This window comes from Limanda limanda, chromosome 18 (assembly GCF_963576545.1).
Source record: "Limanda limanda chromosome 18, fLimLim1.1, whole genome shotgun sequence".
In the NCBI taxonomy this organism is placed as follows: domain Eukaryota; kingdom Metazoa; phylum Chordata; class Actinopteri; order Pleuronectiformes; family Pleuronectidae; genus Limanda; species Limanda limanda.
The window spans coordinates 4,780,712-4,802,759 of NC_083653.1; the positions used below are offsets into that span (position 1 = coordinate 4,780,712).

The 22,048-nt window shown below is 43.6% G+C and overlaps 2 protein-coding genes across 5 annotated transcripts in view; one reads left to right on the forward strand and one right to left on the reverse strand.

Moving 5' to 3' along the window:
- The first annotated feature begins 643 nt into the window (after positions 1-643).
- On the forward strand, positions 644-19,823 carry reps1 (RALBP1 associated Eps domain containing 1). Of its 4 annotated transcripts, none has more exons than XM_061091474.1 (19): positions 644-1,371; positions 2,881-3,004; positions 4,083-4,312; positions 4,661-4,832; positions 5,567-5,697; positions 6,585-6,747; positions 7,124-7,187; positions 7,832-7,986; positions 9,928-10,049; positions 11,314-11,394; positions 12,993-13,080; positions 13,622-13,723; positions 13,956-14,016; positions 14,198-14,399; positions 14,502-14,696; positions 14,965-15,054; positions 15,763-15,917; positions 16,011-16,116; positions 16,949-19,823. In XM_061091474.1, the coding sequence occupies exons 1-19, from the start codon at positions 1,219-1,221 to the stop codon at positions 17,015-17,017; spliced, it is 2,463 nt and encodes an 820-aa protein (XP_060947457.1). In that variant the 5' UTR covers positions 644-1,218; the 3' UTR covers positions 17,018-19,823. The 4 variants fall into 4 exon arrangements, with proteins under 4 accessions (XP_060947457.1, XP_060947458.1, XP_060947459.1 ...); XM_061091475.1 differs by having other exon boundaries at positions 4,664-4,832; XM_061091476.1 differs by lacking the exon at positions 11,314-11,394.
- Positions 19,824-21,112: 1,289 nt separating this feature from the next.
- The window catches only part of clu (clusterin), an 8,214-nt gene continuing 7,278 nt past the window's right edge, over positions 21,113-22,048 (reverse strand). Inside the window, exons 8-10 of the mRNA XM_061091798.1 lie at positions 21,778-22,004; positions 21,486-21,658; positions 21,113-21,199 (exon numbers count right to left, since the gene is read on the reverse strand). Coding sequence (XP_060947781.1) covers positions 21,187-21,199; positions 21,486-21,658; positions 21,778-22,004 — 413 coding nt within the window. The 3' untranslated portion in view covers positions 21,113-21,186. The remainder of the gene's footprint in view (positions 21,200-21,485; positions 21,659-21,777; positions 22,005-22,048) is intronic.

Below are 22,048 nucleotides of genomic sequence, written 5' to 3' on the forward strand. Positions count from 1 at the left end.
ATATGTTCCAGACAGTTCTTCCTCTCTGACAGACCAAAGGTTCCACCCACTGGGAGGTTCTCCTCATATCAGTTTCTACTGTGATTAGAAACATGTCCAACTAATCAAATTACCAGAAACTACACAATATATATACATAGAAAGATTTTAAATGACACTGGGTTGCATTTGATGTTTGTATCCTTGTTTTTATTTTTGAGTGATTATTATAGGGGCCCCATGGGAACTATCCACCCTTGGTCAGGTCTTTTAAAGGTTCAGTGTGTATAATTTAGTGACCTCTAGTGGTGAAGTTGCATGCTGCAGCTGAATATCTGTCATACCAAACACCAACACCTTCAGCCTTCAGTTGACATAAAAACTCAAAAGATGTTTAGTTTGTCCAGTTTGGGCTACTGTAAACAAACAACAACAAAGAGATAAAGGACCCTCTTCCTGATGTAAATATAAATAATTTAATATAAAGGGTACAGAGAACAAAAAATCGTACAATTTAGGTGAAACACACTCGTGTAAACATCACTAGGATCATTTCATATCTCAAATCTCTGCCAGTAGATCCCTCTCAGCTCCATTTCCCACTCTGGACCTTTAAGTTGAAGGCGCCCAGGCGGAAGTGTGGTGCTGTCTCCGGGTGGATGGACGCTGGCAGCAGGAATGGCGGCTCCGATCACCAGAGGAAGGAACCCGAGGACCCAGAAACTTTGCGTGTGACGGCCCCGCTCGGGAACTTCTCCCGCAACGAACCCACGCAGACCCCGCGGGTCCCGCAAAGCTTCACGCACACACCACGTCACAGGGGTGAACGCGACACGTGACCCGGGGCGGAGGGAGGGGGGGTGGCTGGTTAGCTTAACGCTGGTTGCCTGTGTGTGTGTGTGTGTGCACCCAGCTAGCCGTTAGCTCCTCTGCTAGCCAGCTGTTGGCTCCCGGTGGCCCAACAAGTTCTCAAAGTGCCCGGGAAGGCTCCGTGTCCCCCCCCCTGCGAGGAGGCGATCGCCGGCCCCGGTTAGCTGTTAGCACCGGGGGGCTAACCTGCTAGCTGTTAGCACCGGGGGGCTAACCTGCTAACCTCCGAGCTAGCTGGAGCACCGACCGCTAGCCAAGTTGGGATCCTGAAGACTCGCCCATTTCCTCGGGATCCTGCCCCGGCCGTTGGCTCCGGGGCTCATCCACGGTTGTTGTTTTGTGTTGTTGTTTTGTGTTCCCGGTGCCACGATGGAAAGCCTCACGCTGACCGACGTGGAGCAGAAGTATTACTCGGACCTGTTCGCCTACTGCGACACGGACAACACCAAGAAAGTGGCGTCCAACGGGAGGGTCCTGGACCTGTTCCGGGCGGCCCAGCTGCCCAGCGAGGTGGTCCTGCAGGTGAGCTACAGCCCGGGACACACGACTTGGTGGTGGGGGGGGGGGGGGGGGGGGGGGGTAGGGTGGGGTGGTGGGGGGTGTGGTGTCTCAGAGACGTGCCCGGCTGTCAGAGAGGACCTGTCAATAATCAGGTGGGACGTGAGGTTAGCAATGCTGCGCAGCGACCGAGACACACCTTCTTCTGGCTAACGTTAGCCTCATTAGCCCAAAGAGAGAGAGAGAGAGAGACAGAACCCCCCCACACACACCCAGCTGGAGAGCAGGTTCTCCTCCTGGATCTCAGAAAAGAACCTGATCTCTCCCAAGTGTCTCCTGCTGGGTTCTGGTTCTGATCATCAGGGACATGTGTCTCCGCTGCATCATGTCCAGCTCTCTCTCCTTCCATGTTCCACTTCAACATCTGCTGTTGTGTTGTTCCCCAGGTTGTGTTGACATATTGGGAACGTAGACAAAGATGTCATCGAACTTAGACTGTCTCAAAAGTACACGTTGAAGAGAAGAGACTGACACACACACACACACACACACACACACACACACAGACAAGTACTATCTAGGCACTCTCTAAAGGACATGCCTCCACCAAGGCCTGTTAGTTCCCTTAAATTCAAACAAGCTGCACTAAATTCCACATGTTTAGTTCCCTAAACGTGTCTGATTCTTCTAGTTTCATCAAGATCCTAAAAAAATATTCCCCGAATCCAGAATCCCAACAGCGTCCTTCAAGTTTCATGGAAATCTGTCGAGCAGTTTTTGCGTAATCCTGCTTCCGAACATTCCAAGCAAACCAGCCAACAAGCGAAGGGACGGGGGTGAAAACATAACCTCCTCTGCTGCTGTAGCACCCCCCCCCCCCCATTCTGTCTGACAGCTGACAGACACCATCAGTCAAACAGCAGCAGCTCATTCTGGGGACTTCAGGCCCAGTCTTTGCCGTTTGTGACTCAGCATCATTTTCAAGGTCAACAAGGGGGGGGGCTGTGTTGTTGTGTTGTCGTCCTCGACTGTGCGACATGCACACTGAACGCTGCTGTGGCCTGTGAGTGAGAGAGAGAGAGAGAGAGAGAGGGAGGGAGAGAGGGAGGGAGGGAGAGAGAGACGGGTACGACTACAATGTCGTGTTGTAACAGGCTGAGGAAAGTGACTGGTACTTTGTATCCCCACACACACACACACACACACACACACACACACACACACACACACACACACACATAAGAAAGTTCTTTGTCAGCGAGACAGGGATCAGTCGGCCGTGTGGGTTGTCTGTGTTGTGGCTCACGTGGCTGAAGGCCTCACTCTTCAGGAGTCATAACAATGTGTATGAAGTTTAATTCCCTGTGTAGTTTATTGGAGCAACACATCAATAATTAAACCACACATGATCCGCTCTAAAGGTCTGAAAGTGAAGAGCAGCTCCTCCTTCCTCTTTATCAGTAATCATTCATATCAGAGTTTCAGGCCGAGACGACCTTAACCGTCCCTTCCTGTGCTCGTCTGTGGCTTCAGATCACCGAGCTCTGTGGAGCCACTCGCCTCGGTCACTTCGGGAGGAGCCAGTTCTACATCGCTCTCAAGCTCATCGCCATCGCCCAGGCCGGGCTGCCCCTGCGGGTGGAGAGCCTCAACTCGGGTGAGTCCACGCTGGACTTTGAATCAGTGCCATTGTTTTTTTTTTGCCCTTTTCTCCTGCTTTAGATTGGACTCTGACACCAGAGATTCACCAGGAAATACCATCGCATAACAGCTGACCAGTAACTCTGGCCACTTGACTTTTCATTTTGTTTAAAATCTTGAAGTACACCATGGTGCTCTCGGCTTTTTGCTTCGTAATCAGTTCTTCATTAATCCTTGAGCTGCTGATTTGATCCCAGGCTCCTCCTGCCCACGTGTCCTTTAGCAAACCCAGATTGCTGTTTTGAGCGTAAGGGGAAAAATATGAATCACCTTGAATAAGAACAACTAATCAGAAAGTAGAGCCAGTTGTCTTTCAGCACAATTATAGCAGTTTAAACTAGTTCCTATTTCCTAACTAAACAAAGCTGCTTGTGTAAACCCTTCGAGGGTTTAACTGAGAAATTGTTTTTTTCTTGTTTGCTTTTGGTGTGACTGCTTTAAAAAAACACAAGGGAAGATGTCCCACAGTTACTTGTTTAGGGTGAACTATTACAATATGAAGTTGCGGAAAGGATTGCATCACTTTATGTGTTTATATGCATCATAAACTTCATCTTAAGCTGCGAGATTACAAGTTACAACGTACCAGTCTGCAACAATCCACTCTGCGTTCTGTTCTCAGTCCCGCGACAGGAGAGAAATCAAGATTCTTCTCTGTTTTCACTGTTTTGCTCCGACACTGAGCTTCATACAAATCCACAGTAGAAGACACAAACACACGTGTCCACAGCTTTGTATTAGTTTGAGGAAGCAGCTCTACTCTCTGATGAGATACTTGAGATACAAACCACAGCTGATTGCAACAAATGAGTGCTCCGTCTCCAGGCATTCTGGGAAATGTATGCATAGTCACTCAGTGAAGTAGATGAAGTAGAGATTCTTCTCTGGAAAACTAAACCCAAACAGCAGAAACCTACTCCTCAGATCCTCTAAACGTCACAGACTGATGATGTTGCTGTTCCAGCCTCATTCCTTAAATCAACATGAAACAAATCTCTCCTCTAATCCTCTGAATGGATTTCCTGTCTCTCCAGTCAAGGACCTGCCGCTGCCCCGGTTCGTGGTGGGGAAGAACGAGGCCGAGGCGCGGCACGCGGCGCTCTACCCGGACACCGACAGCCAGGGGCTGTACCCGGCTTCTGCCACTGCAGTAATACCCAGGCCACCGGCCAGGGGACTCCAGAACAAGAAAGGTCCTGCAGCCTCCATTGCACTTCCTGTCCACGAGGTTGTCCAGCCCCTGGCAACAAACATAGAACCACAGGTGTGTTATTTATTTCAATTTTAACAGATGAGGGTATAGTTGAAGGCTTCGGGTTGAATTATAAATACGTGTGCTGTGTTTTTCCACAACTCGTTCTGTGATAACTGGATTAAATCAGCCTTAATACCATCATGTATCTCTGGGGCAGCATTGCAGACACATGCTATTTCCTGTCACTGCTGCAAACTGTGTTTATTAAAGATAAGCCTCTAGAATACAGCTGCATTTCCTGTGTTTCTTCCTGTGTCTGTTTCATTGCCTCCAGCTCTTAAAGTGTTCTGAAAGCTAACGTCTCTTTCTTCCTTTATGTGTAAAATTAAAATGTTTAATTATATTTCTATCTATTAGCAGCCTGAACCGACGTCCCCAGTGGTCTCCCCTGACCAGTCCCCCCCCACTTCCCCTCACTCCTGGAGGAAACACCAGCGGCAGCACAGCGGAGGAAACGTAGACCGGCAGCCGGCGGTGGTGGCGGCGGCAGCCGGAGCCGTGTGGACGCAGTTCAGAGAACCACCACCGGGTAACAACCTCCGACCTACATTGTGTTAGAATGAACGTCCAGCGACAAAGAGTTGTCGAGCAACAAACCCCCAAAATGTCTGTGGGTCATTTTTTGCTATTTCAGCAACATAACAAAACCCCCCCAAACAGATGCTCACGCTGATTCCTGGATTCTGATATTAAAAACAGTCTACATGACAGACTCCAGGTGTGGACAATGGAAAGAGAAGTTGTCACTAGTGCTGATGATCTTGAAAAAGAGTCGGCGTGTGAAGCGTATCAGTTGGTTTTTACTTCCTGCTGTTTGCCGCTCGTACACTATAAATAATTCTTGCTGAGTAAGGCAGTAACTCATAAAGGAAACAAAGTAGACGACACGTGACCTTTGCTTTACTTTTGTTATTACAAAATGTGGAGGAGATGTAAGGTTAAGGCAATAAGTCGAAAATGAATTGCCTGCTTTTTTTCATAATCCTTATAATATATAATTATAATTTATAAAGAGATTTTCCTAGTTTAAATGGCAAAACATTTTCTAATTCCACTTTCTCAAATGTCAGAAAAACAAAGCATTTAACTTATGACACAGATTGGTCACTTCTGGCTTTTTTAACTTTTTAAAAACTAAACATTTCAATGGAGAGTTAAGTTAGTTATTGTTAGTTTCAGCCTTGATCCTTTCCTAATACCACACTATATGTATTTGTGTTGCAGTGGATGTGACTGTACTTTTTAAACTCTTCCTCCTTCCAGGTCCGGTTCCCGGTGAGGGCATGTGGCCGTCCCACTCGCCCCCTTTACCAGGTCAAGAGAGTTGGGTCAGTTTCACAGCAGACACCCCCCCATCCAGCACAATCCCTGGAATGCATCCCTCATCAGCCCAGGTAGGCCACTGCTGTGCTTCTGAACAGATCTGCCTTTCACCTGTTAACGTACATATTGGCGAGGCGTACGTGTCGTGCCTCAGGACGCACCAGTGACCGACTGGAGATTAATAAGTCATCGTTATCAGAAGAGCAGATTATGGGATTGACTGTAACGTTTGTGTTGTAACGGTAAACATCATCAACCTCTAACAGCAGTAGCCGTCACACACTGCAAACATAAAGCCGGATAGATATCATAGTCCCCACAGCAGCACTTCAAACATCCGCTAAAGGTTTATATCAGAGCTTTATCTGCCGGCGTCGCTGGACTGAACCCGACGCAGCTTGTGAGGCCGTGTTCAGACAAATCCAGAAAGTGTGAAGGCTCCTGCAGCCAGTGACGAGATAAACACTCAGCCAAGGGGGTTGTGTTTTCATTACTGTCTGCATGTCTGCCATCAGGATTGCTCACTAACCACTGAACCGATTTTAATTAAATCATGTCGAGGGGTGGGGCACGACCCAAGGAAGAACACATTAAAGTTTGGAGCAGATCCAGGATTTTTTTTTAAAATCTTTTAAACACAGAGAGGGAGGATATTAGCCTTGGCAGAGGTATGCGCTTTTCCGAGTGCCCTTGATTCTAGTTTCTCAGATAATGTTATTCCTTTCAGACTCCTCTGTCGAGCTATTTTAATATCCAATAAAAATAAATAAAACATTTTGCATCATCACCGTTGTATTACATTCTTGAACGAAACAAAAAGAAGCAGACAGTTGACACCGTCACTGAAGAAACCTTTTTGTCCTAACCTGCTTTCATGAATTATGTATTTAATTATGTAATTTTAACAGGGACTACTTTCCTAATAGTTTCTGCCAATCTTCCACATGGTTTCTCACAGGATAGCACAACGATACGAACTGCGGCCATGGCAGGGTCGGCCAATGAGATGCAGCGACAGTCCAGTTGCTACGACGATCCCTGGAAGATCACGGACGAGCAGCGGCAGTATTATATTAACCAGTTTAAAACCATCCAGCCGGACCTCACTGGCTTCATACCTGGTAGGAAAATGCATAGTACTACTGTATTATCCCACCTATAGTGTTTTCATATTTATATATATTTATATATTTATCTTGCTCATAGTGTATTCATCGTACTTATATCAGACCATACCTCCTAATACTGTTCATATTCCATATCCATTTCTTACTGTACATATCTTATTTATTTTACATATTCCACTTTAAATATGCACATTCTCTACACTTTTACTGCTTTGTTTTGCACTTCTGGTTAGATGCTAAACTGCAGTTCGTTGTATAAGTACTTGTACTGTGCAATGACAATAAAGTTGAATCTAATCTAATCTAATAAAACAAACAGGTTATCAGTAAAAACCTGAACTGATCACAATCATGTTTCTGTGTGTCCCAGGTTCAGCAGCGAAAGAATTCTTCACCAAATCCAAACTGCCGATTTTAGAGCTGTCGCATATTTGGTGAGTTTGAATCCTGAAAGTCTCGGTCTCAGCCGTGTTCGTCCGTCTCGAGGAGATTAAAGTGCTTCGTCAAGATGTCTGAACCATCTGTGCAACTGTTGCTGCACTTGTTGACCATATGGTGAACTGGTGATGGCTTTTACAACATGGAAGACAGAGACAGGATGAAAGGAAAAATGTCTTTACTTTGGTAACTGGGTCAACTTGACGTGGGGAACCATTAAAGGTTCTAGTGCTTAGGGCAGGAACCCGTGATTGGTTCCTGTCAGAGCTGACCTAACCCTCATCATGATGTTGCAAAGCTCTTTTATGTGTAATGTGAAACCGAGTCTATCAAGGGGAAATAAAATGTTCCTGAATAATTACACAGTTAATCCCTGCACTGCCGCCGGCTCATGTTACCAGTCTGACAGGCCTGTTTGCTTTCGTGTGAGAAATCATTTAATTCTTCCGGATCATGAGCAGGACTCTAACGTTCCTCGGATCATGAGCTTCACACACTATATAAAAGAAGAACCTGCGTAAATAGTGATGTGCCCACTTTGATGCACCCAATAAAACAGAGATAGCAAAAGGCAGAAGTTGACTTTTAAATGTATTATATCAGAGCTGCAGACTCAGTCGTGTGTGATTTGTCTCTGAAGGGAGCTCTCGGACTTCGACAAGGACGGAGCACTGACCCTGGACGAGTTCTGTGCCGCCTTTCACCTGGTGGTGGCCAGGAAGAACGGCTACGACCTCCCGGAGAAGCTGCCCGAGAGCCTGATGCCAAAGCTGATTGACCTGGATGACTCAGCCGGTAAACAGCCTCGCTCGCACTCTCTCTCTCTCTCTCTTTCCTCCCTCCCTCCAGCTTGTCAACCTCGGGTCTCATAAAGTCTGTCAGGTGTAGGGTTGCAAAATTCCGGGAATATTCAAAGTTGGAAACTTTCTATGGGAATTAACGGGAATATAAGGGAATTAACGGGAATAAACTGGAAATGTTGTGGGTAATTTATACTAACTGTATTTACCTTGTCATATACAGACATAAATATTAAACATTTTGTTGTGTCATAGGCTGATTTGAGCCCTGAGGAAACTTTGGGCACTTGACTATATGCTTCTGCATCGTTGTGTCATTCTTAACATAGGTCTTTGCACAGTATTTGCAAATGTACACAGCCTTTCCTTCTACATTGGATGGGGTGAAATGTCTCCACACATGAGATAGTGCACGTGGCATTGTTCTGTAGAATAAGATGAGAAAAAAGTTTGTAAAAAAACACTAATGCAATGCCAGAGATATAAATAGTTAGCCAAACAATTGGAAACATCTGTACTCATATTTTACAATAGATGGATAAATGAATGGAAATAGGCTAGATGAACAATCCTCAATCAGCATGCTAATATATTTTCCCAGTAATATCATGGAAACTTACCTGACTAGTCCTGCACTCTACAGCAGGCCTCAATAGCCCTGCTGTAGAGTGAAGGATGCTGGGAGTTATCTGTGCATGTGATGGAAGAATGCACAGTGGAGGGTTGAAACTCAACGTGCAGTCTGTGCTGCATTCCATACATCTTTAAAATAGAGTTTTGAATGATGTTTTTATTGGTCACAGTTTAATTTCCGTATTTTATTTTTTTTTTTCAAAATTCCCCAAATTCCCAGGCTAAACTTCCCATGGAGAGTTTCCGGAAAGTTTCCGGAAATTTAACGGAAACTTTCCGCCCCTTTGCAACCCTAGTCAGGTGACAGCGTGCAGCACTTTCCCTCTTGTGGGTCGTAGGTCGCTCTTTTTTAAGGGGGCTTTACCTTTTCATGCTACAGCCACGTGTCCTGCTGCCAGGCAACATGAAGTCCACTCATTAGCTGATCCCCAGAATCAGCATGATGATAAATGGAAAAAGACTCCAGGGGAGCTCATTGTATTTTAAGAGTTGAAGCCTCACATGATGCTAAATCCCTTTTATTTGAGACATACACAAAACCTTTGGTGATAGATAATCAAACAGAACACATGCAGAGTGTGTATCCCTGCTGTTGACAAAAGCTGCTGTTCCTACTACGGCTGCTGATAGTATTAGATCCTCTATTTATACTCATATCAGAGAAATTGCAGATAAGGAAGCTGATGCAACAAATCAGCAGTTCAGTAATTCATTTATTTCATTTCTGTCGGCCCCGGCCGTGCTGACCATGCAGAAGAGTTTCAAGACTGTTGTTGCTTTTCCGTCCTACTTCAATTTGTAATAGTTAAATGATAATTAATTGAAGATATTGGTTTTCCTTCTGCTTCTTCTGCTTCTGCACCAAATCTCCCAGTGTTATTTAGAGGAAAAGTCTTTAGAGCAGAGGGATGACACTTCTCCCATCTGCTTGATATATATGACACCAGCACCAGCAGCCACTGATCTTCCCTTGAAGCTGCAATGAAGAAATACACTGAGCTTCTGTACGGATCAAACCAACAAGGTGTATCCTGTTTATTAGTGAAAGTCCATTTGATTCGTTTAACTGATTCAATATTTGTTTTACTTGTTACTTTGGTTGAAGGAAATTGCAAAATCCCTTTCTCAGATTAAAAACAAAGATAATAAGTGGAATTTTTCGTGTAACTTCCAAAGGAAACATTCCCAACACTCATTTGAAGTCAATTTATTTATCACATGTGTTAATTATCGAAAGCCTCATAAACAGAATGGTCCAAAAGTCTGTTATAGAGTATAACCTGTTTGTACTTTTCTGACACAGAGGTCCCGGAGGCAGCTGCTGACGTGGGATACTCGGGCTCTCCCGTGGAGGACCCCCCCAACAAGTCTCCCTCCATGCCCTCCCTCAACCAGGCCTGGCCAGAGATGAACCAGAGCAATGAGGTTCACACGCACACACAAGTCACCTATTGTGTTTTCACACGTAGGGTTGCAAAATTCCGGGAATATTCAAAGTTGGAAACTTTCCATGGGAATTAACGGGAATAAACGGGAATATACGGGAATTAACGGGAATAAACTGGAAATGTTGTGGGTAATTTATACTAACTGTATTTACCTTGTCATATACAGACATAAATATAGACATTTTGATTTATCATAGGCTGATTTGAGCCTTGAGGAAACTTCGGGCACTTGACTATATGCTTCTGCATCGTTGTGTCATTCTTAACATAGGTCTTTGCACAGTATTTGCAAATGTACACAGCCTTTCCTTCTACATTGGATGGGGTGAAATGTCTCCACACATGAGAGAGTGCACGTGGCATTGTTCTGTAGAATAAGATGAGAAAAAAGTTTGTAAAAAAACACTAATGCAATGCCAGAGATATAAATAGTTAGCCAAACAATTGCAATCGTCTGTAAACATATTTTACAGTTGATGGATAAATGAATGGAAATAGGCTAGATGAACAGATGAACAATCCTCAATCAGCTGCTAATATATTTTCCCCAGTAATATTATCGAAACTTACCTGACTAGTCCTTCACTCTACAGCAGGCCTCAATAGCCCTGCTGTAGAGTGAAGGATGCTGGGAGTTATCTGTGCATGTGATGGAAGAATGCACAGTGGAGGGTTGGAACTCAACGTTCCATACATCTTTAAAATAGAGTTTTGAATGATGCTTTTATTGCTCAGCGTTTAATTTTGCCTATTTTTTTTTTTTTTTCAAAATTCCCAAAATTCCCGAGCTAAACTTCCCATGGAAAGTTTCCGGAAAGTTTCCGGAAATTTACCGGAAACTTTCCGCCCCTTTGCAACCCTATTCACACGTACTGTAAACTCTGCGCCTGTTTGCTCTTTGCTGTGTTTGATCCATCTGACGTAATTGCTGAGGGTTAAATGGGCCACGCGGCATCTTCTTCATCCATCATCCGTCATGTATCGACTGCCGCTCCATCCTCTTCATCATCAGACATAATTACTGATAATTCACCAACTCTTCTCTCGCTTCTTGGACTGCGGTGGTTCTGTGTGAAAGTCGGCGACGTCTGTTGTCTCCACGCTCGCCGACCACGCCGTGTCATGACGTCACATTTAGGGATGGCGGCGGCGGCGGCTCAGACTGATGATGTAAATGTGTGATGTCACTGCACTGGCCGACTGACCTGTTTTTTTTCTCACTGTCTGTCTGTCTCCTGCAGCAGTGGGAGACGTTTAGCGAGCGCTCCTCCAGCTCACAAACTCTGACCCAATTTGACTCTAACATTGCACCAGCTGACCCTGTAAGTCAATCACTTAGTAATGCATGGTTTCACCAATAATGGACAGACATTAACCTCTCTGGATCTCTCTCTCTCCACTCTCTCGCTCCTCTCTCCTCTCCTTCTTTTTATGTCTCTCTATCTGTGCATGAAGTTCTTTGTCAGTGCAGCCGTGTGTTGTGATCTTTCTGGCTTAGCTACTCTGGGACTAGAGTTGCAAAATTTCGGGAATATTCAAAGTTGGAAACTTTCCATGGGAATTAACAGGAATTAACGGGAATAAACTGGAAATGTTGTGGGTAATTTATACTAACTGTATTTACCTTGTCATATACAGACATAAATATAAACATTTTGTTTTGTTATAAGCTGATTTGAGCCCTGAGGAAACTTTGGGCACTTGACTATATGCTTCTGCATCGTTGTGTCATTCTTAACATAGGTCTTTGCACAGTATTTGCAGATGTACACAGCCTTTCCTTCTACATTGGATGGGGTGAAATGTCTCCACACATGAGAGAGTGCATGTGGCATTGTTCTGTAGAATAAGATTTGAAAAAAGTTTGTAAAAAAATACTCATGCAATGCCAGAGATATAAATAGTTAGCCAAACAATTGGAATCGTCTGTAAACATATTTTACAATTGATGGATAAATGAATGGAAATAGGCTAGATGAACAGATGAACAATCCTCAATCAGCATGCTAATATATTTTCCCAGTAATATCATGGAAACTTACCTGACTAGTCCTTCACTCTACAGCAGGCCTCAATAGCCCTGCTGTAGAGTGAAGCATGCTGGGAGTTATCTGTGCATGTGATGGAAGAATGCACAGTGGAGGGTTGAAACTCAATGTGCAGTGTGTGCTGTATTCCATACATCTTTAAAATAGAGCTTTGAATGATATTTTTATTGCTCAGTGTCTAATTTGCGTATTTTTATTTTTTTTCAAAATTCCCGAGCTTAACTTCCCATGGAAAGTTTCCGGAAAGTTTCCGAAAATTTACCGGAAACTTTCCGCCCCATTGCAACCCTATCTGGGACATCACTATTTATTTTCCTCCAGTGACATCCACCAGTTACTAGTGCACATTGTGTCGATAGTGTTTCCTTATATGGTCATTGCTATAGGTTTTTTAAATTACTTGGTGCTGCTTTCCAAGTAGTGGAAATCTTTTTTTGTCTCTCAGGCAGACTTTTCTCTCCTTACAGCAATAATGTCGTCCTGGAGAGACACAACATAATTACATAAGTAATCTGATGAAAGTGGGAATTGGCCACAACAATTTGCCTCCTTGCATCTTTTCAAATTGCTTTTATGTGCCTGGTAATTCTGGGCCCGAAAGTCCAACATTAAAATCACTTAGCAGAATCTGAATGGTGAAATAAATCATCTTTCAATTTATAATTTTTTCCACCCTCACATTTTGGAATAGCAAAAAAATAAATGATGTGCAGCTTGGAGGCTCAGGCGGTGGAGAAAGACGTATTCAGATCCGTTACTCAAGTAAAAGTAGCGTCAGTGCAACGTGAATTTATGAAACTGTTTTTAAGAATCAGATTCGGTTCATGATGGAGACGTGTCTCACCTCCTGTCGTCTCTTCTGTGTCGTCCAGGACACAGCCATCGTTCACCCGGTTCCCATCCGGATGACGCCCAGTAAGATCCACATGCAGGAGATGGAGCTGAAGAGAACTGGCAGTGGTGAGAAAACCCCCTCAAGCCTCATGTCTGACTGTGAACATCCTGAAATATGTAATATACATGCTGATATGGCCTTTGATATAGTTTAATTCTCTTTAAGTCACGATGTTACTCTGCACTGTTCATAAACATGCAGCAGAAATCCTTATCATCAGATTTTGAAACTGCTCTGAACTGCAATAACTGTAATACCTGCATATTTGCACCAGCACCGTAATAAGCATATTTGAATATTTGCACTCCTGCACAAATTGAACTATTGTTGCTCTATTTTTGTCCTCATCTGTAAATATATATATATATATTATTTTCTATTTTAAATTTTTGATATTCTATTTTATTCAATTTTATACTATTTTTATTTTATCTTTTTGGTTGAAATCACTGAGCATTGTTAAAAGAGAGCCTGTGACCCAAGTATTTCATTGCCAGTGACTGCTTCATGTTATCTCTGTGCATTTGACAATAAAAATCTTGAATCTTGCTGATCGGACCTCAGACTCAAGGCGTTTCCTTTCCCTGTTATTCCTTTAACCTGCAGATAACAATCACCCCACAAGTCCTCTGCTCACCAAACCTCCAGAACTGTCAGAAGAAACCAATCTACCTGCCTCCTTGAAGTTTGCAGCCTCTAACTCTGGAGGTAAGTCAACCAGGGGCTTCTGTTCCAGAGAGGCAAAGCTTATGAGACAAATACTTTGGGCTCCTGAAACTTTTCAGATACATCATGAATTGCATTAGGTATATTAGCAATGAAGTCCATTGTTAGTTGAGCCATTTTGTACTGTGTTGATGTTTTATATCTGTATACTTGAAATGTTATTTAATGGTTTACACTTGAGGAGGTTGACAGTGTTTTTCTTTGTCTTGTGCAGGTGATGGTTACAGCAGCTCAGACTCCTACACCTCAGACCAGGAGCCAATCACAAGACAAAGGTCAGTAGATAGGACTTCAATGATTTATTTTTATTCATTTATTTCTTTATTGCTTTATACTATCAGCAACTTCTCCTATGGCAAGATTCCCTTTTTTACTTTGTCGTATTTCATAAGTGAAGTGATTAACATTAACTCTGGCCTCTGAGGGATTGAATGTTATTTCCCGTCTTGTCCTCAGGTCTCATTCGGGGACGTCTCCGGAGACCCTGAAGGTGGTGGCGGCCCCTCCTCCCCCGCCCCCCCGGCCTCACGCCTCTCACTCTCGCTCCTCGTCTCTGGACATGAATCGCACCTTCGCCGCCGCGTCGGCCCCGGGACAACAGCCGTCCTCCACGATAGCCTACCCCCCCGCTGTGCCTCCTCGACCGCTGCCTACACAGGTCAGACTGAAACACGTGAAAGTCACTTCACACGTCATTTATATTCAGTTCGCTCAGCTTCAGGTTTCAGGGATTAAAAGACTCTTGACTCCTTTTCCACAGTCATCAGCTCCACATCCTGGGCATCGTGCGGAGGCAGAGGCTGCACCAGCAGGGGGCGCCGGACTCACCGCCACCTCCCCCCACCAGATCCCTCAACAGCCCAATTTCGCAGACTTCAGTCAGTTCCAGGCCTTCGCGGCCTCGGAGCAGCCGTCCAGTCTGCCGGAGGTCGACAAGCACAGCGAGGCCGGACAGGTCAGTTCTCACCGGGACGGTTGTGTCTCTATTCCAAGGTTCACTCGTGGTGAATATTTAGCAAAAGAGTTCAAAAACTCTGGAAGCCGAGTGAGTCCCGCTGCTTTGGAGACGGTTTCACACCGACACCTTTTTATTGCCCGTCGTTCAGAGTCGTTAGATTACCGAGTCATTAAATGCTTCATCAGAACCAGTCAGAGTTTTTATTAACCTCATTGAAAAGCCGCCTCAATCCCCTTTGAAACTGTTTGTGTGTTTGTGTCCACAGGTGGAAAAGGCACCAGAGGGCGCTGGTCCCTTAAGAACAGTGAAGAGTGACGGTCAAGCAGACGAGAGAACCGCAGCTACTGTGAACTCTGTAAGTGAACATCTGCTGAGAAACCACTGTACCACACCACAGATGATCTAATAAACACCATCTCTCCATTCCAATCAACTTGTTAACAAGACAAAGGCCAATGCTAACGAGTGTTTTATCCCACTCACTTGCATTTGCATTGGCCAGCCCTGTCTGGAAAAAAGGGATGGTCATTGGAAGATTTATATTTACAAAACAATCATTGGGCTACTGCCACTATATCTCTCCTCTCATCAGCTGGAATTGTAATACCCACAATACCCGCTCCCAGAGCTGGCTTTCATTATATCTGCCTCGTGTTAAGACCAACTTGGGGAAGACAGCTTTCTGTTATAAGGCACCCTACATTTGGAATGAGGTCCAAAAATCTTTAAAGTTTTGCTCATTTGTTTCATTGACGGAGTTCTCGAGTCTGGTCTCGTGTACAGCTGACTTCTCCTGCAGTGATTGTAACTGCTAGTTGACTTGGCCATAGTATTTTATACTGACGAATTGTTTTATACCTTGTTTTACTGTATATATATGCATATTTATTTCATTCTTATTTATTCAATGTATTAACTCTTCAATGTATCAACTTTTTATTGCACCCTCGGCACCATTCTAAATGAGGGTCTTGTCCCTCAATGTGTTTTCCGAGGCTTAAATAAATATTCAGTCAATCAATCAATTTATACATTTTTCTCTGTGTTTTCTTTTCGCCATCAGGCCAAAGGTGCGTCTGGTCCACCGGCTCCGCCTCCCAAGCCCGTGCGTCGGAGGTTGAAATCTGAAGACGAGCTCCGACCGGAGGACGAGCAGCACGGGCCACAGAAGTCCAACATCATCGCTGCTGTGCTCGCCACTCAGCCCTCCATCCCCAGGTAGGACACACACCTTGGAAGGTTTGGTTAAAGGCAAGTGGTTCATTTTAATTTGTGTAACTTTAAATAAAAAGTGTGTATTTGTGTCTTCAGGTCGGTAGGAAAAGACAAAAAAGCGATTCAAGCTTCAATCAGAAGAAACAAGGAGACGAACACAGTTCTGGCGCGACTCAACAGTGAACTGCAGCAGCAGCTGAAGGTAACAAGCACCAACACTCAGATGTTAGATAGATAGATAGATAGATAGATAGATAGATAGATAGATAGATAGATAGATAGATAGATAGATAGATAGATAGATAGATAGATAGATAGATAGATAGATAGATTACTTTATTCATCCCCGATGGGGAAATTAAGTCGTCATAGCAGCCGGTATATTTGAATACAATAAAATACAATACAATAGAATAAAATAAAAAATATTGAGGTAGAAAGAATAAAAAACAGAAACACACGATAAATAGGTAGATAAGGTGCAGTGGCAAGATGATGGTAAAAGTACTGATGATATGATGGTAATGTTATTGTTAGACAGTATATAAAAATAGTACAGTATATATAGTATATAATATAACATAATATATATTTATATATGAAAGTAATTATACCAATATAATAGCAGTATATAGTAATAACAATGGCAGCAACAGTATATATAATAATAGTAAATATAATAGTAATAATAATAATAACATGTACACATGTATAAATATGTGTATATAGACTTATGTATACAAAGAATATACAGAGAGTATGATATAATATGATATGATATATAGTAGAGGTATGAATATAAGTATTTGACTATACAATAAAAGATAATATATATACTATGAGTGTAAGAATATGTAGACAGAGTGTGCAAAAGACAATATTATTGTATAAAATGATATATAATATCAATGTGGTTTATATTAACACATATCACATATGATGTGAAGTAAGTGTTCCAGTATATGGAGTGGAGTGTTGTACAGGGTCCACAGTAGAAAAAACAAAACGTTAACTCCCAACTGGTCTTTTCACAGGACCTGCTTGAAGAGAGGATATCTCTGGAAGTCCAGCTGGAGCAGCTCAGACCTTTCTCTCATCTTTAGAGGAGGAACCTGGCTGTGGTTCATCTGAAGCAAAGCTGTGGCCCTCGGTGTGAATCCCTCCCTCCTTCCCTCCCTCCCTCCCTACCTCCCTCCCTAGCTCCTTCCATCATCCCGGCTTTCCCTCGAGGCTCCGACCTGCCCCAGGGTTCTCCGTTTAAAACTCTCTCACTTATCAACCATCAACCCGACGGACCGGAGGACCCAGTCTCAGCCGAGCGGGACCAGGCGACAGGGGGGGGTGCGCCCAGGGGGGGGTTTCACAAACTGGCACTTTTTCAATCTTCTCTGAAGAGAGGCGAAGGTGAGGACGGCGGTGAACTGAGGAACGGTTCCGGAGAAGCGGACGAGACGCTGCAGAAGCTGGCGTCTAATTAACTCTGAATGACTGAAGAAGAAAGGCGGAGTGTGTGTGTGTGTCACGTGTTGGTGCGACTGTTTGTGTATTTGTGTTCCTGTTAAGTGACTTACTTGAGGCTGGCATCCGTATGTTTGTTCCTCTCTTGGAGTTACAGCCGCGCCGTATTAAAAATCTGGCATATTTAAAGAAAAGACCCGAGATCATTATCAATCTTAAGTAAATATATTAAATTTTTGCAGAGTTTGCAAGTGTTGAACAACTTCTTTAATTGTCGTCTCGCTCATTTGGCACAAGTTCTGTCCAGCTGCCGTCAATGAGGACATTTAACTACTGGAGAAAAACAGGACTTCAGCTCCAAATACCATCAAAGATAGTCGGTTCTTGTCGACAGGAGCCTGCGTCACTGGCTCTCCCAATATTTCAAAAACCAAAATAATTAAAAATAGATCACAGAAACATGCAGCAGCACATTTGAGAGGCTGCGGGGAAACATGTAGAAAGTACAACAGGAGCTTACATGTGCCAGGAAACGTAAGAAACATTTACCCGACTGGAGTTTGCTGTGGACTCTTGTGTGTGTGTGTGTGTGTGTTTTTTTGTGATGCATTTAACGGCTAAATCATGGTGAAGGCTTTTTTCTGACTCATCCTGTGACATGAATTCAGCCCTGACCCCTCACCCCTCTTCTTACTGCCCCCCCCACATCTGCGTGTGTGTGTGTGTGTTCGGCGACGACCTCAGATCCCGACCGATTCCTTCCCTCCTTCACGTTGCAGTGTTTCGGGTTCGATGTGACTGAATGGTTTAACTTTAATGCCAAATGACTGAACTATCACTGCTCTCTACTTCTACTCAGACTGTGTGTGTTTCCTTTTTTTCAAAGAGATTAAAGAACACCGCAGCTTTCTCTCTCTTTTCCTTTTTGTGCCGTAGCCGTGGCTCCACATTTCAAACGCTTCGAACCCTCGTCTTCTCGCTTCCTGAGGTGGTTGTTCTCCTGGTCTTTAAGAGCAGACGTTCACATGAAGGGTTTGAAGGCTTCTTTCTTTTTCCAGCTGCTTGACTGCAGCAGGCGGCGTTTATGAAGAATTGTGTTGCTGAGGGAGAAGACGTTTTCCTGTGATTTTGTTTAGTTAAGTTTTTTCTACTCTGCAAACACGCGTGCACAGATTCAAACCAGTGGTGCAGATAGAGTCTGATAACTGTTCTCCAACCCGGGCAGTCGGCACTATGCAAGTACGGGCGATTCATCTCCACAGACCAACTCTACTTAGCTGTTTGTACTTTGATAGTAGCAGCTGTGTGAACAGTATACTGATTTTCTTTTGTATCATAGATCTTCCAGATAAATCTACTGTATGCTCGTGATTCATTTTGCCTTTTATTTTTTCGTTGACGAGCAGTCCACCTCCCTCCCTCCCTCCCCCCTCCCTCCCTGCTCCCAGCTCCAGAGAGAAGTAAACTCCAGATCAGTGTTTTATTATCGGGGCGATTCTCAGCTGAAACCTGCAGGAGGAAGCTCAGCAGCCGGAGACCTGAACGACCCGACAGCACTTTGAACCCGACTCCCCTTATTTCTGTTCTTTTCATTCTGTTACGTCCCTCCTCCTTTCTTTCTTTTAACCTGCATGTTGTCCTTATTATTTTTTTTTTTGTGTCTCACGTGTATTTAAACAAAAGAAGATGCTTTAAGATGAGAGACAAACTGAACCACTCGAGTTTTATTTCGTCAGTACAACCTGGAAACTAAGTTTTCTTTGTGCCAGTATCCTAAAAGATCCCGTCTTGTGTGGTTAATCTTTTTTTTTTTTTTTTTTATGATTATTATTGTAAAATGTTTGGTCCCTGGAGCTTTATGTGTGTTGGTGAAGAATCTGTCTTCTTCTAAGGCCTTACTCCCCCTCCACTGGCGTTCAGGTTTCCACGGCGACTGACTGAACTCCCTCTTCCTTGTCGTATCAAGGCTCGCCTTCTTTTTTCTGCTGTTGAGGACGATGATGTTTGTGTGTTTGTGTGTGTGTGTGTGCGAGCGAGCGTGTGTGTGTGTGATGTTTTCCAGACCTGGAACTAATACCATTTAAAACCCTATTAAACACCTTCATGTGGGATCGATTTACGTTTGCAAGCACAACAGCTCCCTCCTCATCCCTCAAACCCCAAAGGCAATCCAGGCAGGCCGAAGCAATCGATAACAAAGTCTTTGATGGGATTTTGAATGCTATTTGCTCCCAGATCTGTGCTGTATATTGTATATGATACACCCTTTTTTGGACTCATGTAAATTTGCATTAATTGCTGACTAACAGCGAAAGAATATTCTATTTAATTCCTTCTCTCTTGGCTGTGGGATCCTAGATGTTTAACTGCATGGATGTACTGTATCTCTGCAGAGTCGACTAGCAGCTGTGTGATTTTTACACAAAAATAAAAACGGCACAATATTTTAAACTCTTGCTCTCTGCAACCGACTCCTTTGTCAAACTGCTTCCGGGTTTGGAAAAGGTAAGAAAAAGAAGATTGGTGGAAGAAGAATCACACTCTTTGTATTCAAGCAGAATCCAGGCGTGTTGTGACAGACACTGAAAATTATTATTGTTATTATGGGACTTGAGAGATGTGTTGTACTGACTGATACTCTAATTTTATTAGTCAGAATCCGGTCTAGACAGTTGAAAAGTAAATCTAAACTAGATCAGTTATAAAGACCTAGAAAAATTATTTGAAACCAGTGTTTATCCTCAATGTTCAGCAGGAAACAAAATATGAAGATTTAAGTGGATTTCTTACAGCTCCTCTGATTCAGGAAGCCGGGGATCATGGGTAATATCCACCTCTCGTTCATTCAAGTCAGAGTTCATCATATTAACTTAATCTGAGGACACAGAGCCTGACAGTCAACACCTGTGGCTGCAGAGGGCGCTGTTGCTCAGTAATAGTTATAGTATAGCTTTAAATGTAGTTTTCTCAACTTTTAATAACTGTTGCAAAATCTTTCTCTGAATTTACTTTTATATTCGACCATGTGCAGCAGATGTGTTTTGAGAAATGCTTTGTTTAAATTAACAGTCTCCTTGAATTCAATCAAGCTGCACCAAGTTACCCACACTCGTAGATATCAGTTCTATAAACACGCCTGTTTTTTTTCATCATTGAGTTCCCTGAAGAATCCCACATTCAGAGGAAAAAACATGCACAGAGACGCAGTTTTTTGAGCAGGTTTTATGAAATCTATGCATTGCTTCATGGCTTCGTGGTTTTTACAGAGCAGTTTCAAGACGTCCTGAAATATCAACAAGTTTTATTTCTCCGATCAGTGATTTTAACTCCGGCAACTAACTTCAAACCAACTCGGATAAAGACTTATCAGAGATCTGTCGAGTCGATCAGGTCATTAAAGTCACTGAAACAGCTTGAATAAACTTCCTATTGGTTATATTTTTGCAATCAAATCTATTTATTGAAGCATACTGAAGAAAAAAGTTGAATCTACGTGTTTGAGAACAGCTGAATGCAGAGAATAAACAATCACAGAGAGAATCTTTTGGCTTTTAAAAGGAAACTTCATTGAAATGCTGCAGCCTGTTTCAGACCAGCTCACCAACACTATGATATATAAACTGCAAAGGCCTTAATGTCGATTATCTAGCAAACATCTCCTCTGACAGCAGGACACACGACGATATGACTCTGAGGTGAAACTGTTTGCAGAAGCAGGAATTCAGAGGTTTTACATCAGGATCAGTTGGGGTGGGGGGTGGGGCTTTTTTCTGCAGAACATTCTCTCGTCAGCAGAAAGTACAGAGCGAAGGGATTATTTCACCAAACTGTAAAAGAAAGCAGAAGAAATACAGAGATTAGAGCCTTTTTAATGGTTTGGTTGATAATATATTGGTCGAGATTTGCCTTTTACAGACGTATTGGTATCTGTGGTTATGTTTGCCGATTTTAAACCTTTTATTTTACTGAATAATTAGCTAATTTCCATTTTTTTACTTTTATTTTATGTTTTCACATGAGAATAATATCATTCTTCTCATCTAAATCTCAAATGAACACATTTCCTTCCATAATAAGTTGAACTGTTCCATTAGATGTGTGTCTGACACTCACACTGCGGCTCCCTTGTAGCGGTCCAGCGCCTCCTGAGCCACCACCTCGGAGAACTTGGGGTCGGTCCAGGGGATGTCGCCCGACACGCTGATGTTCATGGTGGGGGAATCGAACAGCTGCAGGGACACGTCGGTTTCTCTCTGCTTCTTCTCCTCAGAGTCCCTGTCGACCACCTGCAGCACAGAGAGGGTGGAACAAACTGCACCTTCACAACTGAATCTTTCATATTTCCAGTAGTTTCTCTATTTCTAACAGGTCTGCACATTTCCATCCATTCATCACATGTTCGTACCGTCTGAACGTGGAAGATGCCGTCCTGGCTCTCGGTGTTGTTGGCCAGAGACGACACCCAGCCGAACTGCCGGTTGAACAGGTCCAGGATGGAGGAGGTGTTGACCATCTGCTCCTCGAACCTCCTCAGCAGGGAGTTGTACTGCTGAGTGAAGCGCTCGGCCATCGCCAGAGCCTCCTCCAGGTCCTCCTTCAGGGGGCCCTCCAGAGGCCTCCTCCCAGAGCAGTCTGTGAGGAAGGACGTCATCATCATCATCATCATCATCATCATC